The sequence below is a fragment of the Talpa occidentalis genome, unplaced genomic scaffold (genome assembly GCF_014898055.3).
Source record: "Talpa occidentalis isolate TD23 unplaced genomic scaffold, MPIMG_talOcc4v2.1 talOcc4.11, whole genome shotgun sequence".
NCBI classification, from domain to species: Eukaryota; Metazoa; Chordata; class Mammalia; order Eulipotyphla; family Talpidae; genus Talpa; species Talpa occidentalis.
Genome location: NW_023601104.1, coordinates 2,922,496 through 2,938,287, shown reverse-complemented (window position 1 = coordinate 2,938,287; position 15,792 = coordinate 2,922,496). Strand labels below are relative to the sequence as shown.

The 15,792-nt window shown below is 50.2% G+C and overlaps 1 protein-coding gene across 1 annotated transcript in view; it reads left to right on the top strand.

Annotated features, from left to right (window-relative positions):
- ARID3B (AT-rich interaction domain 3B) overlaps nucleotides 1–15,792 on the top strand; it is a 49,732-nt gene that overhangs the window by 26,310 nt on the left and 7,630 nt on the right. The window contains exons 3-5 of the mRNA XM_037502111.2: nucleotides 3,057–3,128; nucleotides 3,344–3,416; nucleotides 15,584–15,767. Coding sequence (XP_037358008.1) covers nucleotides 3,057–3,128; nucleotides 3,344–3,416; nucleotides 15,584–15,767 — 329 coding nt within the window. The remainder of the gene's footprint in view (nucleotides 1–3,056; nucleotides 3,129–3,343; nucleotides 3,417–15,583; nucleotides 15,768–15,792) is intronic.

Sequence of the window (15,792 nt, the reverse complement as noted above, 5' to 3'; positions counted from 1 at the left end):
GAGTAGACATTTGCCCATCAGCCCCAACTGAGTATTTTACCTTAAGTACTGGCCCTTCCCTGCCTTGGAGCTGGGTAAAAGGAAACCCCTCCGCTCCCGGACCACTCTCTGGCCCCTGTTTTTCTTAAATAGTAGCCGACATTCCTATCTGGAATGGGCCAAATTGTGGGATTGTTCCAATTGTTTAGTATCCCATTTCCATCCTGTTCTGGCAGGTCTTCCTGTCCTCTCTGGTTACTAAGCAAGAGGCCTTTCAGGCTAAAACCCCATCACTAAGCAGATTTTTAAACTAAGTGATTCATACTAAGGGACCATAGCTGGAACCACATCTAACCCTCCTGCTTGGATTCTGTGGTTTGAACAGAGCTAGAGAAAGGAAGGGATCAAGACAGCCCCAGGCCCAGCTTCATCCTGGAAGGATTCTGTCTGTTCCTGCAGCTCTGACACTTGGGTGTTTATTTTCACACGTAGTCACACCTTTGTGCTTGTTTTACACTCCTCTCCTGTGGTGGAGCCTGTCTGAGTTTCTAGGTTGTGGATTCTGTCCTCTCCACCCAGCTGAGTGTTAAATAGTTTCTGAGTGAGCATTTAGAGTGCCTGGAAGTTATTGTAATTAGCAAAAAACTGTTTTCACTCTCTTGGTGACCGACAGAGAAGGAATTCTCCTGTGAACAGAATCAGCTTCAGATCTCCAGCTAGAGAGTTGGGAATTGAGCTGCCTCAGTAAACAGCTGACATAACAGAAGCAGCAATGATCCCCCATTAAATGTCTTTCAGCCGATAGGGGCTCCTGGGATAATTGACTTTCCAGCAGGAATTACTGGCTCAAATGTAATCACTGAGCAGCATTAGGGCGACCTACTGCCTGCTTTGAAAAGGGACTGTAACTCTGTCTGGTTTTGCTGAGCCGACTGGCGTGATTCATCTTGATTATTCATTGTGTTAGTTGCCACCAGATGACACCAGATTTCTGTTGACTATAATTACAATGAGGGGTGAGTTTTAGCTTTATTTCCTTTTAAACAGTGTTGCTCCAGCTTGGCTATTGACCTCACTAAGCTGAAGGTGCCATAGGAAGATTTCTGCATTTGCCCTGGGGGATGATGAGTGTGCAGTGAGATAGCATTTACTAGCACTTCCTTACACACTCTTTCACCAGATAAGGAGGGAAACAATTTGGTGTTGCCTGTTTCATGTCAGCTGACAGGGTGTCACTTCTTGGTTATCCAACCCCACTGTGTGCTCAATTGCTGCTGTTAGAAAGTGAGACCATGTCTCAGAACCAAGTATGGCCCCTAAACATAACTGAATAATACCTCCTGCTCCCAGGCAAACGTTATTAAAGGGGAGAGAATGGAATTAGAGCAGTCTTTCCTTTTATTTGGCCTGGCTTTACAATGAGCTCCCTGTGCAGGCCAAAGAATGCCCTCCGTAGAAACCACTGCTCCCTATGCCCAGATATTACCCCCCCCCCACGCCTTCCGCACCCTAACCAGCCAGGTGGCCTGTGTGCTTCTGTGGTTCTGGAGGAGAAATGAATGTGTGCTAGGCTCAGATCACCCAGTGCCATGCACTTGTTCCCCATGGGACAGGGTACAGGGCAGACTTCTGTGACATTTCATGCTCCCCACTAGCAGAGGGCCTTTAGGAACCCTATGTGGTAAATGAGTGTATCCGTGATTTGAAGAGGTGCTTAATTAATTCAAGTAGCTGGTTAATGTCTTTTAACAATGGCTGTAGTGCAGCAAGCATTCACTGGGGCCTATTAAGTGCCAGGCAGTGTGCCACAGGCTAGATGTACAAAGATGAATGAGACACCTTTGCTCTTGGAGAGCTCACAGGATGCTTGTAATGACAGATAACTCCCAAATAATAGTTAAACTCTAAGCTCAAAGTAGACAGGGATTGCCTCCAGAGTACTCGATGTGGCTTGGAGTGAAGGGAAGGCTTCTAGAAGTTGGTGACCGTCTGGAGTAGTATTAACCCCATGGAATAAAGCAAGAAGCAGGTTTCAGGAATATAAACAAAGGCGTATTCACCATTGCCTCCCATTCAGTCTGTTGGTGTTGGTTTAACCTAATCAATTATATTGGGATTAGGTACAGTATATTTCTCTAATGAAAATGAACTTCACCTTATGTCACCGAGTCTTTTTACTCTAGGAATAATCTCAGGCAGGGGAGTGGGTGGCCTCACGTCACTAAAGAGTTTTGAGAACTACATAGCACTCTTGGGAGTGGGGGTGGCCGAGAGACTGCAACTTCAGGATCTGTGCCCTGCTCCCTCGGGCCCTTTCTCCCTCACTTTGAGTGTTGTATTAGCTGCTGGACTAGGTATCTTTTTTATTAATATTTATTTTATTTATTTATGCATACAAGAGCTGGGGTGTAGGCCAGAGATGGGGGTGGTGGTGAGAGGATTCACCAGAGACAGAGTGGGAAGCAGAACAGACAGATCTATTAAAATACAGTCCAGTGGGGCGCAGGGGGCAAGACAGGAGAGGTCTGCTGCGGCATGTGGGTCAGTTCCCTGGCCGGGGATTGAATTTGTGCTGCCCTGGCTACGGATAGCTTGATAGTGCTGAGACTTAACCCCTTGCGCCACCAGGGAGGCTCCAGACTAGGTATCTTGGTAACATAAGCTCTAGTATAAAACTCACCATGAAATAACAAAGCACACATACCAGACAGACTGGGTAGAAAATTGGTGCCCGTCAGAGTGATGGCTTCCAAAAGATCAGCTAGGGATGAGCAGGCTTACAGAAAATCAGGGCTTTGTGGCCGCCTCTTCTGGGATTATCAGGTATAAGTGACACCCACCCTCCAACCAATGGAGATAGCTCTTTCACCTGACTCTCTTGTCTTTGGAACCATAATAGAAAACAAAACAAAAGAACACAACATCCCTGTAAAGGTGGCCAAGGTGTTACCTCTGAGCTCCGTGTGAGCCAGGATAGCACAATTGCCAAGGGTCCTCCGCTTCCCACAATAGATGATCTTGCCCTCTCTCACTCTCTTCCTGTGCCCTTCTGAATTCTGTGCTTTGTTCCCTTTTAGAATGGTGGTTTGGCCTGGAGTGAGGATGCAGATGGAGGCCGGGGAAGAGAAATCTCTCGAGATTTTGCCAAGGTCTGTAATGTTTCCTTTGTGATGATGAAAGGGAGGGGCATAACGAAATTCTGCAGTGGGGTGTTGTATCTGCTCCCTAAGGAATTGGGACAGGAGTGGCCATAAGTCACATTTGCAGTCACTCGACTGCCGTGTGTCTCTCTTGTAGGACCACCTGCATTCACTGCATTGTTTTATGCTGTTTCTTTTTTCCCTGGGGGGTATTGGGCTTGCAGCTGTATGAACTGGACGGTGATCCGGAAAGGAAAGAGTTCCTGGATGACCTCTTTATCTTCATGCAGAAAAGGGGTGAGTATGCAGTCTCCTCTTTTCATTTCCTTGAGTGGTTACCGAGGGCCTACTATGTGCAAGTGGCTATTGGCCATCCTCCCCAGGGGGTGCCAGTGTCTTAGCTCAGAAGGACTGCTGATTGGTTCCAGATAATTAGCCCAATAATTGACAAACAGATTGAAAGGGACAGGGAGGGCCTTGACAGAAAATGAATAGAAAGATCGTCCAAAATGGTCCTGCCTTATCTTTGTCTTCTTTTTCTGACTAACTGGTCTCTAGAGTCATTTCAAATTCAAATTCACTTTTTTCTTAACCTTAGTGCTGCCCTGGATATCAATTAAACCAGTATATGTGGCTTCCTGTTGGTGCTTCTAGTCGTATAGAGACTAAGGAAGCCAGGGAAATAGTAGAGGCCCCTTAGGATTTGCTGGGAGGATCTGAAATGATCTGTGAAAAGCAAAGACCAGCTTTCTTCCTTCCCCACTGGCCATCTGATCTTGGCACCCACCGTGGGAGCATCTCTGCAGTTGAGCTGTTGGGTACCTGCTCATCTGCCTGATAGTACATCTTCTGCTTCTCTGTCCTTGCCTCCCCCTCCCCAACCGACCCAGCCATCTCTCCTGTGGACTCAGGCACGATGGAACCCTGAGCCCAGTGACTCAGCCCCCTCCTTGGCTTTGTATTCTGTCGTAGCAATGGGCTCACCAGTCAGGTCAGCCTTCTGCAAGCATGGCCAGAACCCAGGCTTCCTCTGAGAAGGTCCTCAGCAGCCGGTGTGGCTCCACCTTTCTCTCCCCCAGAACAAAGCCGTAAGAGAGTGCTGTTCCCACCAGCCTTTTCCCAGGATCCTTGTGTCTGATCACACATCCCTGGGTTGCGTGATTTTCTTTTTTTTTAAGATTTATTTATTTATGCATACAAGAGCTGGGGTACAGACCAGAGATGCGAGAGGGTGAGAGGATTCACCAAAGAGAGTGGGGAGCAGAACAGGAGGATCCACTGAAATTCACTGCTGAGGGGAGCAGCGGGGAGACAGGAGAGGTCTGCTGCGCCCTGTGCGTAGCTCCCTGGCCGGCCGGGGATCGAACTCGTGCTGCAGAGGCTGCGGACTGCTTCACAGTGCAGTGCCTAACCCCTTGCACCACCTGGGAGGCCCGGTTGCGTGGTTTTTTGAGACCTGGGAATAAAATCCTCTTCTGCGTCTTAGGCTGAGCTTTAACAGCAGCCCCAGTGGTTAAATATTCCCAGTCAATTCCTCTCCTGCTCCCTCACTCTCCCCTACTTCCGCCCCTCCCTCTCTCCCCTTCCTCCCCCTTTACCTCCCAAAACCCCACTGCCTTCTCTATAGCATGTCTGTGGCTGCTTACAAAGACAGTCGAAAGTTTTGTCTCAGTGTCCCCCAATTGCCAAGCCTCTCAAAGCAGCCTAGGCTACCCTCATTAGTTTACTCCTTCAGCTCTTATTTGGAGCTGCATGTATCAGTGAAAAACAAGAATATAATCCCGAAAGATAATGTGACTGGCAGCAGTGAAACACCCAGTTGCCCTGAGAGAGAGAAATCCACTTAATACTTCGGTCTCCCCTTCCAATTACCTTTTAATTATTTACAAGCTCCACAAGCCCAGATGGTGCAAACCCAGGAGCTGCTCCCGTCTCTGAGGGGCTGCCATAGCAATATAGATTTTAATCAGCAGTGCAGCGCCAGTGCTTTATTTTCTACTTTATTGTTTTTCTCCCTTCCCAGAGGGTTTTTAAAGAAAACTGGAAGCTGGATCAGCCTAGCCACGAGAGAAGATCAGTAATTGTTTGTTTACAGCCCTCTGTCCCCACTAGACTAGGAACACCTTGAGGACAGCTACTTTGTCATGTCCACAGTGCTAGCATAGGGCCAGACAGAGTGGGGTGCTCAGGAGAAGCTTGTGGGGGGCGGTGCTGCTGGTCCTCCTGACGTAGTTGCCCCAGGTGAGCTTAGGCAGCTGCCCCACAAGTGAAGGTCAGCAGCGGAGGTCCTGGCGCTGAGCATCTGCAGCAGCTGGGCTGCCAGGCTGCATCTAGTTCATTTCTACTGGAGTAAGTGATCAAAGTGACTCCTTTGATCATGTGAGTTTATGGTTATCCAGGCCCGGCGTAAATCTCCCCGTCTTCAGCACTTGCATTCAGTATTTCACAGTTTGTTGGCATCACCAGTAGAAGGAAAACAATTGAGTCAGAGTTGCTACTTCTCTGTAGCTCAAATCAAGGTTTCTCAGCTTCAGCGTGTTGACTTTGAGGACTGAATAGTCTTTTGTTGTGGGGGCACGATCCCTCCCCCAATCTCGATAACAAAAAAAATCTCAAGATATCATGTATGTCAAGACCCACAGACAGAAAGCTAGGGAGAAGGCGACGATATAAGGTTCCTCTGCAGAAAAAGTTGCTGGGAATCCTCTTGCCTCCTCTCAGGTAGCAGGGCCTGAGGCCAGTAGGGCTGCATCAGGTGTGCAGCCACTGCCCCTCCTGTGGCTGGGTGCCAAAGGTGTGGGTGCTGGGACCCTATCCTGGGCTGAAGTACAGGGAGCTGTGGCTCCAGCCAACTCAGGTGAGAAGACAAAAGAGACAACATAGGTGGAGGTAGCAGTGCGGGGGCACTTTGCGTGGATGTCCCCAGGGTGGCCCAGCTTCGAGAACTCTAGCTGCACCAGGCTGGAGAGCCAGTGCTGGGCACTCAGGAAACCTGCCACGGCAAGCGTGTGCGGCTGGGATAGGGGACACTTAGGCAGGCAGACCGCGTGGAGGGCATTCCCCTTAAATTCACGTGTTCTTCCTGGAAAACTTGTGTCTGAGAATCTGAATTAGGTGGGCCACCCAAGAGATCTGGGGGCAGGCCACCCTGCTAATCATGTGCAGCTTGCTGTCTTTGCTCTTCGCAGAATAGTGAGACCAAGGGCCCGGGACATTTGAGCCTGATTTGTCACTCCTGAATCAGAGTGTCTGGGGCACTCAGGAGCCAGATCTTGTTAGCGGGGTCCAGGGAAAAGCCTCGTGGGCCTTGGCAGCAGGTCAGTAGTTCGTCCTCAAGGGCTAATATGTAGGCTGAGCAGTGCATTTCCAAGAGCCGCTGAAAACACTAGGAGTGGGCTGGGCAGCTTTGACACAGCAGGCTGCCCCAAATAGGAAGCAGACAGGGCTCCAAGGGAGGCAGACACAGCGTGATGCCCCGAATGACCGCAGCTGCAGGTGATAAAACGCCTGTCCCATGGGAGGGGACAGACCGTGACTGCCGCTTTGTGCTGTGTGTCTCTTTCGCTTGTTAACATGTTTGGGTGAATTGACTGCAACAGATGGGCCTTTCAGCTCACAGCACCTTGGTTTCTAGGGTGCGTGACTTGTTTCCTGGGGAGCCCTCCCCCACGGGCAGAGCCACCTGCCCTGGAAGGTGCCTGAGAAGAGACCGAGGCAGTGCCGGGGGTTCACTGTGTCCTGTCGTGTCAGGAAACGGCTGCGGTGGCCCCACTGGGAGGCATGTGGAGGTGGAGAGAGTTCTGGACTGATAGGCAAAGCCCTTCCTTCACCAGGTTGAGCAAATCCTTTTCTTTCTGGGGGCTGCAGTTGCCTTATCTTTAAAAATGTGAGCATTCAATTTGAGTCAATGTGGAAGTTTTTTCCAAGTTCTCCTATGTGTCTGTTGCCCTACCCTCCATGACCAAAACAAGAAAAGAATGAGAGAAAGAAAACAAAAGCCTTTTAACAAACTTTTTCGAGGACCCCCATGACCAAAAGCATCTCTCTCCCTTTTCGTTTCTGAATGTTTCCCTTTTTTGTTGACTGTAACCAAATGAAATGAAACAGGTTGACTTTGATTGCCCCCCTCTGAAATATTTTCTGGAAAGATTGATTCTCTCAAAACTCTGATGTACCTATGTTTGCTCACCTTTTGCTGTTTGTGAATATGTATAAAAATACACCACTTTCCTGTGGCACAAATGAAGCTAAACAGTTGTAAATAAAATTCCCTGACTAACTTACTGTGGGTGGCTTCTGAGAAGAGATATCACTCCCTGGTAGATTTTCCAGGGGAAGTCTAGGGGGCAGGGACTAATTTAAAAGTCTGATAAGCAAAGGCTCATGAAACAGTTCCTTTCTTCCTTCATCTCAAGTGAGGAAGGAGCCTTGTTCTCCTGTTTCCTTGGCAATGACACCAAGTGTGGTCCCATCAGAGAGGAGGAGGGTTTTGCTATTATTTTTATTATTGTTGTCCCAGGCACTTCAGCCAACCCTTTCAACCTGTTATCTGATCTGCTGCTCCCCATAGCTCCACTTCTGCAGGGTAGAGAGAGCAAAGGTTATTGAGTTAGCTGAGAAGCAGCACAACCCTCCCACCCCCCAACCCCCTTAAGTGACTTTACCTGTGGCCACAGAGCCAATTTAGCAAGCTTCTCAGCACCCAGGCCAGTGCCCTTCCCCTTTCCTGCACTGCTTGGAGAAATGTGGTGCCAGCAACTCCATCGCTTCACATAGCCCAGAGGACAAGCCAGTCTCTCCTTCAGCATCTGAGCCGCCCAGAGTGTGGGCCTTTGTCCACAGCCACTGTCTAGTGGGGTCCAACAGCATCCAGCTGACGAGCACGGGCTAGGCCCCTTCTGCAAGAAGACTCTTCACCTCAGGGCAAGGCCTGTCTGAGAGAAGGGCAGATGTGACTGTTCACAGTGGCACAGAAGGTGCCATCTGTTGAGGCAGGAAGGGGTGGGGGCGGGGGCACAGGAGACAAAAGCCCTAACAGCAGCATCTCGCACATCCGGAAGGACCATGAGCCCCACTCTTCTCCAGCCCCTGCCCCAGCTGGGCACGGCAGGCTGAGGAACTACTTAGTCATGTGGAAGCCAAGCTCTGTCCAGACCTCACCGGAGAAATGCCCTCCCTCCCCCTCCAGTTCTGTACAAGGCTGCAGACTGACCTTGGTTTTCCCAAATGGATTGTTGGATCTGTTTTTGATGTGTATATACAAAGAATTTACTGTGGGAAAAGGGCTTGGTCAGTCTCAAAGTGCAATTTGAGTATTTTTCCTTCTGTTGTATGCTTATCTATCCATCTCAGGCAAGGAAATGCCCCTGACATATATTGCCTTGCCTTTTGGTGGAAGCAGTTTCTCGTATATTCTTTGTATCTTGCAGTAAATGGTCTGTGCCCCGAACACTCTTCCTGGTAGACTGCAGTGTGTGTCTTTGTCAGAGGAAATAGGCTTTAGGGTTTCATTTTCTAACTTTACCCCTGAATGAAAGTCTGAAATGCAAAGCTTTGCCTCGGAATTAGCCTTTTTGTCTGAGGCCACATCTTTTTTCTCTTCCCAGGTGATCCAACTACTGTTGATATAACTTTTTCCTTTTTCCCCATTTTTAATAGTCATTTAATACTCTATCACTACCCAGTTATCTATGGCAATGGGAAGGAATCCAGGTTTTTGAAAGACCAGTCAAATTGGATAGCCCACTTTTTTTTTTAAGTTCACCCTCTTTGCCCTTCAAAATTTTTTATTTGTACATTCGACAATTGGTAAGCTTAGATTTATATTTTGCTTCCATCATTTCAAGGTGAGCCAGTAATCACCCTCCGTCTTCCAAGGGTGATGTAGGGAAAGGTAGAAGTGCGTTTTGGCCCACTTACACTGTGGGGAGACTGTTCTGGGTCTTGAAAGGCTGGTGGCACGATCACCCAGAAGCCCAGAAGCCATGTATGCTCAGCCCAGAGAGCAGTTCCTCTCCCTCCACCTCCTGGAGACACCAGCCAGGTGTGCTGGGCAGCAGCAGTCCAGACAGAAAAGACCCAACAGTCCCGTCCTTCTAACTAATTCCTTAGACAACATCTCTGAACAGATTTTTAGGAAAAAGATGGCATAGTCATTACTGAAATTTTTTTTTTAAAGATTTATTTTATTTATCCAAGAACTGGGGTACAGGCCGGAGGTGCGGGGGGTGAGAGGATTCACCAGAGACAGAGTGGGGAGCAGAACAGGCGGATCTACTGAAATACACTGCTGCGGGGAACAGCGGACAAAACAGGAGAGGTCTACTGTGCCATGTGGGTCAGCTCCCTGGCCAGGGATTGAACTTGTGCTGCAATGGCTGCGGATAGCTTGATAGTGCTGAGACTTAACTCCTTGTGCCACCAGGGAGGCCCCATTACCGTAATTTTGTTATTAGCCACAGCACCATTCAGTATTGCTTCACCTATAGCAGTTAGTCTAGAATATGGTTGGGTGTCCCCAGAACTCCCATGCATTGCTGGGGGGAATGCATGGGCGTAATCACTTTGGAAATCTGTTCTATACCCTTTACCAAAGCTAATGACATGGCAACTTTTTCACCCAGCTGTTCCATCCCCTGGTATATACCCCACAGAAATGAGTGCTTGTCCTCATCCAAAGAGTATTTGTAGCAGCACCCTTAATAGCCAAAAACTGGAAAGAGCTTGGATGGATTAGTAAATGATGGCCTGGTCACATGGTAGAAGATTACACTGCAGTGAAAAGGAATGAGCTGTTCTAACCAGTCGGGACACTGCTCACAGACCTAATGTTGAGCAAAGAAGCCAGACACGAAGAAATACAGACTGTATGATTTCATTTATATGAAGTCCGGGAAAATCACCTGTGCTGACACGTGTGAGGAGAATGGTTTCCTCCTGCTGGGGCCAGGGACAGGTAGTGATTAGGAACGGCATTCAAGAGTGTTCTGGGGTGACAAAAACGCCCTGTATTTTGGTCTGAGGAATGGTTACAGGGCTGTACCCAGAAGCACAATTCCACTGAGCCGTGTACTGCGGCTCTCATTGCCCTCTATGTCAGTGACACTCACTGAGGGGGAGTCACAGAGAGGCCTCAGGACCATCTCCAGCCCAGTCTTAGCATGCCAACACCCCCTCGTTCTGCCCAGCCTTGTGAATACTCGCTATACCCTGCTGGACGCAGCCTGCGCAGTTTCCTAGTGGGAGGTATTTTTCTACATAATCAAGTTGCCAGTCATTTCTCTGCACCTTCCTGGGGAGCAGGCCTAGCCCAGGGTAAAAATTGATATGCAGAGGAACAGCCAGGAGGCCTGTGTCTGTTCCCTGCTTATTGTGGGGCTTAACTCTTCTACTCCCCAGTCAGCTGCCCAGCTCTCTACTGTCAGGCTGTGGAAATGATTAATGGTCTTTTTCAAAGCCAGGAAAAAGCAGCCAGGGTCCCTGGCAGGGCCACACCCTGGGTCCCAACCCCTCACCCCACTCCAGCAGGGAGGAAGTTAGCCCCCAGTCCTGCCATCTCCCATCTTGGTCTCTATCAGCAGAGAAGGCCATCTCTTCTCTCTCGGCCCTCACCGGTCCTGTCTCCACCAGCTGAGGTACGGAGAAGAGCGAGGGCCATGGAGTTTGTTTGACTCCATCTGCTCTGGAAGCTCCTGTTTACAGCTTCCGCCTTCTAGTGCCAGTGCCCAGAGGCATTCCCACCACCAAGGGTTAAAGCCCTGGAGCCCCGCAGCTTCTCTGGGTCTGTGGCCCTCATAAAAGCCTTTTCCTCTTAGTCCCTCAGCTGCCTCAGGCTCCCTGGCTGAAATCTGATAAGGGACCTCTTTGTTGGAACTGTCAGTCTCCTTTATTGAGGAGGGAACTGGAGACCAGTGGCATTTCTTGGGGTACAGATAAGGCCTTGGATTCCTGTCAGAGGGAACATGATTAATTACCCTCAATCTTAGCTCCTGCTTTGATAGCGGTGACTGACAGTCCACAGGCTTCCCCATCAGGTGCTCACACCCCCTTCAGGGAGGCATGGCGGGGGCAGAGACAGCCTCCTGCAGGGCCAACTCTATGACCCTCAAAGAGCTCTGGGAAAAAGCAAGCCGTTTGTCTCCTCCCTGGTTCTCTGCAGGTTGCTTTTGCATTATTGTAGACAGAGACCTGTCCCTCTCAGATGAAGGGCCGCCCCTGGTCCCCACAAGACTGGGGGAAGAGCCATTGCTTGTGGACTTGAACTTTACAGACCCTGTTGTAAGCTGCATGGGAGGCCTTCGTAGAAGACCCCAAACAACCATCTCAAGGTCACTCGCCCACATCATGCCATGATTCAGAAAAGCTCTTAAAACACACTCTTTGTCTTCATAGTCCAAATTCCTTCACAGATGGGGAAATGGAGGCATTGGTCCTCTTTCTTGCTTCGGCAGGTAAACTCAGCTGAAAGGCCTTCCCCCTTCATAGCTGAGTCTCTTTGGGACAAGGGAGATGACTCCCAGGTCCATTACACACAGAGTAAGCTTCAGGAACAGAGCCCCCCATGGAACCTGCTTCTCTCTCAGCGGTCAGGACACTTGAGACCAGGGCAGGCTTTGTGTCCCGATAGTGTGAGAAAACCATCCTGCCTCCCAGAGCCGGTGTCCGTGGAGCAGCACTGAGGACCTGCTGGCACCAGGAGCTACTCACGCAGTTTTCATGAGGACCAGCCACACAGAAGAGGGTGACCGTTCCCCTTGTCCACTCATCCCTGGCAACAGGGACCATGTGAAGGAAAGCCGAGCTCCGTCAGCCCGGAGTGGGGCCAGGCCTCAGAGCCAGACCACAGGGCTATTCCAGGACTACCTCTGGCATCTGTTTTTTCTCTGAAGGTCCAGGGAGAGACCACTGTTTGGTTAGGGTTACAGCTTGACTTCAGATGTCACTGTGCCCTGCCTGGTCTTCTCCGGTCCTGTCTGGACCTCATTGCCCTGTCCCTGAGCAGTCTAAGGCCACCTCACTGTGTGGCTCTCGAGAGGCCAGCTTTCAGTGAAACTTTATCACACTATTGTCTTTCAAAGAAGTCATCTTAGAGAGTTAGACATTTTGCCCAGTGACTCTGCAGAGTGAGTTTAGCATTCCTTTGTGGGGTGTTGCCTGGAGAGGCTGTTTGACCACGATGGAAATTCTCAGGGTTTGCGGCCACACCTCATTTTCAGCCAGAGACAGTGTAAACAGTCTGGTCATACCATCCTGTGCCCCTCACCAGCCTCCCAATGCATGATGACCATTTATTTCCTGAAAAGGAACTTTACCCTTTACGTTTGAAGATTTGCCACCATTGAAGAGATTCAAATGAAAATATTATAAACTCTGAAAACCGTTTGCACGTTGAATTCCAGAACTGTGACAGCTGTCTCTCCAAGGCGACCATTCCGAAGGACAGCACCCCCTGGCCTAGGCCATCCCTGCTCGATGGTTGAACACTCAGCCACGTGTGGCGTGTGTGCCTCACGGCCCAGCCACCTCCCCTCTTAAATGCCCATTGCTCCTTCTCTGGGCCCCGTTGTGTGAAGTCGTGGTTCCTTTCCCTTCTGAAAGTCCCCAGTTCCCGGGCATTGTCCTCCTGCTGGCCCACATGTTGTGGGACCGGGAAGCAGAGCTCTTAACCCCTCCATGGGGCCTTGGTTCCCAGTGTGGTTAATAAGGGTCATGACCCCAAGGCAGCTCCTGAGAGGAGAAGGTGCCTCCTGTTCTGGGCATTAGACACTCGCAGCTGGTGACGGCCCTGGCAGGCACACCGTAAGCATGAGGGAAATGCATTTAAGATTCCCCGTGGAGGTGCCTCCAAGCCAGTTACTCTGACTCTCACAAGCTTTTTTTTTTTTTTTCAGCTACATGGTTGTTGAATTGAAACCTTCTAATAATCAAGGCGTAGTGAAGGGAAAACAGTCCCTGCCTTCATAGAGCTTACAGTCCTCCTAGGATAACAGATGAACTTTTATGAAACAGCTAGAGAGCAATTAGTTGTTGAGTTTGTTGGGGTAATCATAGAAATTCTGAGACTGAAAAAATCCACATGATCTGGGGAGTTAGAAAATTCTTGGGGGAGGGAGACAGTGAACATTTTTGGCCAGGGCGGAGGATTGGATTTGAGGCAAGTCATTTTAGGCCTCAGAAGGGAGCACACAAAGCAAAAAGTAAAATAGAAATGACCTTGTTTTTTGGGGGGTGGGGCGGGGGGCAGCTATGGGGCTTGAGAAGGCCCAACCCATTGCCGTGAGATTAAATTGCTGGGACCTGCTTGTGATATGTCATGTGTGATCTTTTTAAGGAGTCGGGGAGCACAGGTCATGAAACTGGATGTGTGGGGTGGAATGGGTAGGCAGTAAGAGTCTTTGTAGGTTTTTCAACAAGGAAGCCAACGGTACAGTGAAAGTCATATTTTAGTAAGATTGTCTGGAAGCAGTGTGCAGTGGATGGGGAAGGAAGATAGTCGGAGATTCTTCTCAAAGGAGGAACCAGTGGGGCCGCCTAATAGCCTAACGCTGGGTGGCGGGGAGAGAAGAGGAGCCAGTACTGCCAGAGGGTCCTGCCCAAGCCCTGAAAGAATGAGGGTGTTGCTGAGAGAAGCGGAAGCATGCACTGGGGAGGGGAGCTAGCCGAGGGCGTGAAGGGTGAGCATTCTGCTGGGAAATAAACAGGTGGCGTGTGAAAGTGTCCTGGAAGCTTTAAGAAGTGAGTGCTCAGGGGCCTTTGGGAGCAGTCTTCACAGATTTTCCAGGCAATTCCCTAGAGGATGTGAACTTACCAAGCCCGTGAGTGTGCACAGAGCTCCCAGAGAAGCGGGAGGCTGGCCCTGCCCTGCTTGGCAGCCGTCCTGTTGTGTCAGGAGCTTGTGTTTGTGACAAGGATCTGGCTTACTGTCTAGAATGGCACAGGGGGAAGAAACCAAAGCCTGACTGCACATCTTAGGTGTATACCGGCAACCGTCCAACATTTACCTGTGAATCTTTGACTCTAACTCTGTAACCCTTTTGACCCTCCAGAGACCAGCCGGTCAAGACAAATGTCTTCTAAGACCCACAACTCCCTCCCCACATGTAGCCAGAGACCAGGTCCTGCCACGGAGTCCCGCATGTTCACGCTCACACTGCTCCCTGTTCATGACTGTGGCACCATCACCCCACACTCCAGCTTGAATTATCCTGTCAAAGACTTGGCGAGGCCCAGGAGTGCGGGGGGAAAATGCCATCCCTTAAGGGAAAAAGAGCACAGGATTCAAAACAAAACAAAACCAGCCCCAGGCCGGCTCTAATTAAACTGGTCTAGTCCACCAGGCCGTGAGGTCTAGTGAGGCCTCGACAGCACTAGGCCAGGGGAAGCCGGAGACACAGAGGAGGAGCAGCTTGTGTACAGTAGAAGGAGTTTGCCATCAAAAGGCAACAAGTCTCATACCCTGCCCTGGATGGTGACCCTTCCCTGCGGAATTCTCCCCTCTGACCTCCAGGTCATTAATCCCGAGGCTGCCAAATGACAGTCATCCATCACGCCTCCTGACGAGCATCCCAGCCGCCTGTGAAAGGGCCGGCCCGCCCTCCCTCCGTCCCCTGGTGCTCATTAGTGGGCCGTCCTGCTCGGGGCCGGCTTTCCTAATCAAGTCCCTGGCTCCTCTCGCTTCCCTTCGGGGCCACTGGGCGGAAGCTGCTCTGACCCTCCCTCTTTCGGAGGCCAGGGAGGGGGTGGCGTGATTAGTGGGGAGAGAATTGTTGAGTGGCCTTTCATCCCCCGGGAGACTTGTGTGTCCAGCAGCTCCTTTGACGTGATGGAGACACGGGAGAGGAAACACCATCTCTCCATCCTGCGGCAGGAGAGGAGAAAGCAGGCAGCGCACAGGAGAGCTGTTACAGCCTGCGCTGAGAGCTACCACAGGGGCCCCTGGGGAGCTGGCAGGGGGGTCAGCCCGCTGGACCTCCCCTGCCCGTCAGGAGAGGCTTCCCTGAGGAGGCAGCTGAATGGTTCTGAGGAGCGGGAGTTGCCAAATCATTAGGGGAGAATCGGGAATCATGCTGTTAACCCCAAAACAAAACAACTGAAATAAAAAAAACAAAATAAGAAGTACATAAACACCAGAAAAAAATAAATTTAAGAAAAGAAGAAAAAATATTTTAAAAAACCAAAAAACAAAAACCTTTGAATTCGTCCCGTCCCATTCCTGTTATTTCCAGGTGGGAAGACAGACCCAGAGTGACCACATGTTTCACCCAAGGCCACAGAGCCTGGTTTCTGCCCGTCCCAAGGAGAACTGGTGGCTAATCTGGTAGCTTCCAGGCTTTGGGAGTTTGACTCAAATTACACTGCTGCTTCATGAATGTATTTTTAACTCAGCAGAAGGCAGGCACACAAAGGTATCTTCTTTCTTTGCTTGATAATCACGCAATTCTATTCCTGTCTTTGGCCCATCACAGGGACCCCCATCAACCGAATCCCCATCATGGCCAAACAGATCCTGGACCTGTACATGCTGTATAAACTGGTGACAGAGAAGGGGGGCCTGGTGGAGATCATCAACAAGAAGATCTGGAGGGAGATCACCAAAGGCCTGAACCTGCCCACATCCATCACCAGTGCCGCGTTCACCCTGAGGACACAGTGAGTGGCCTGGGCCCTGGGGAGA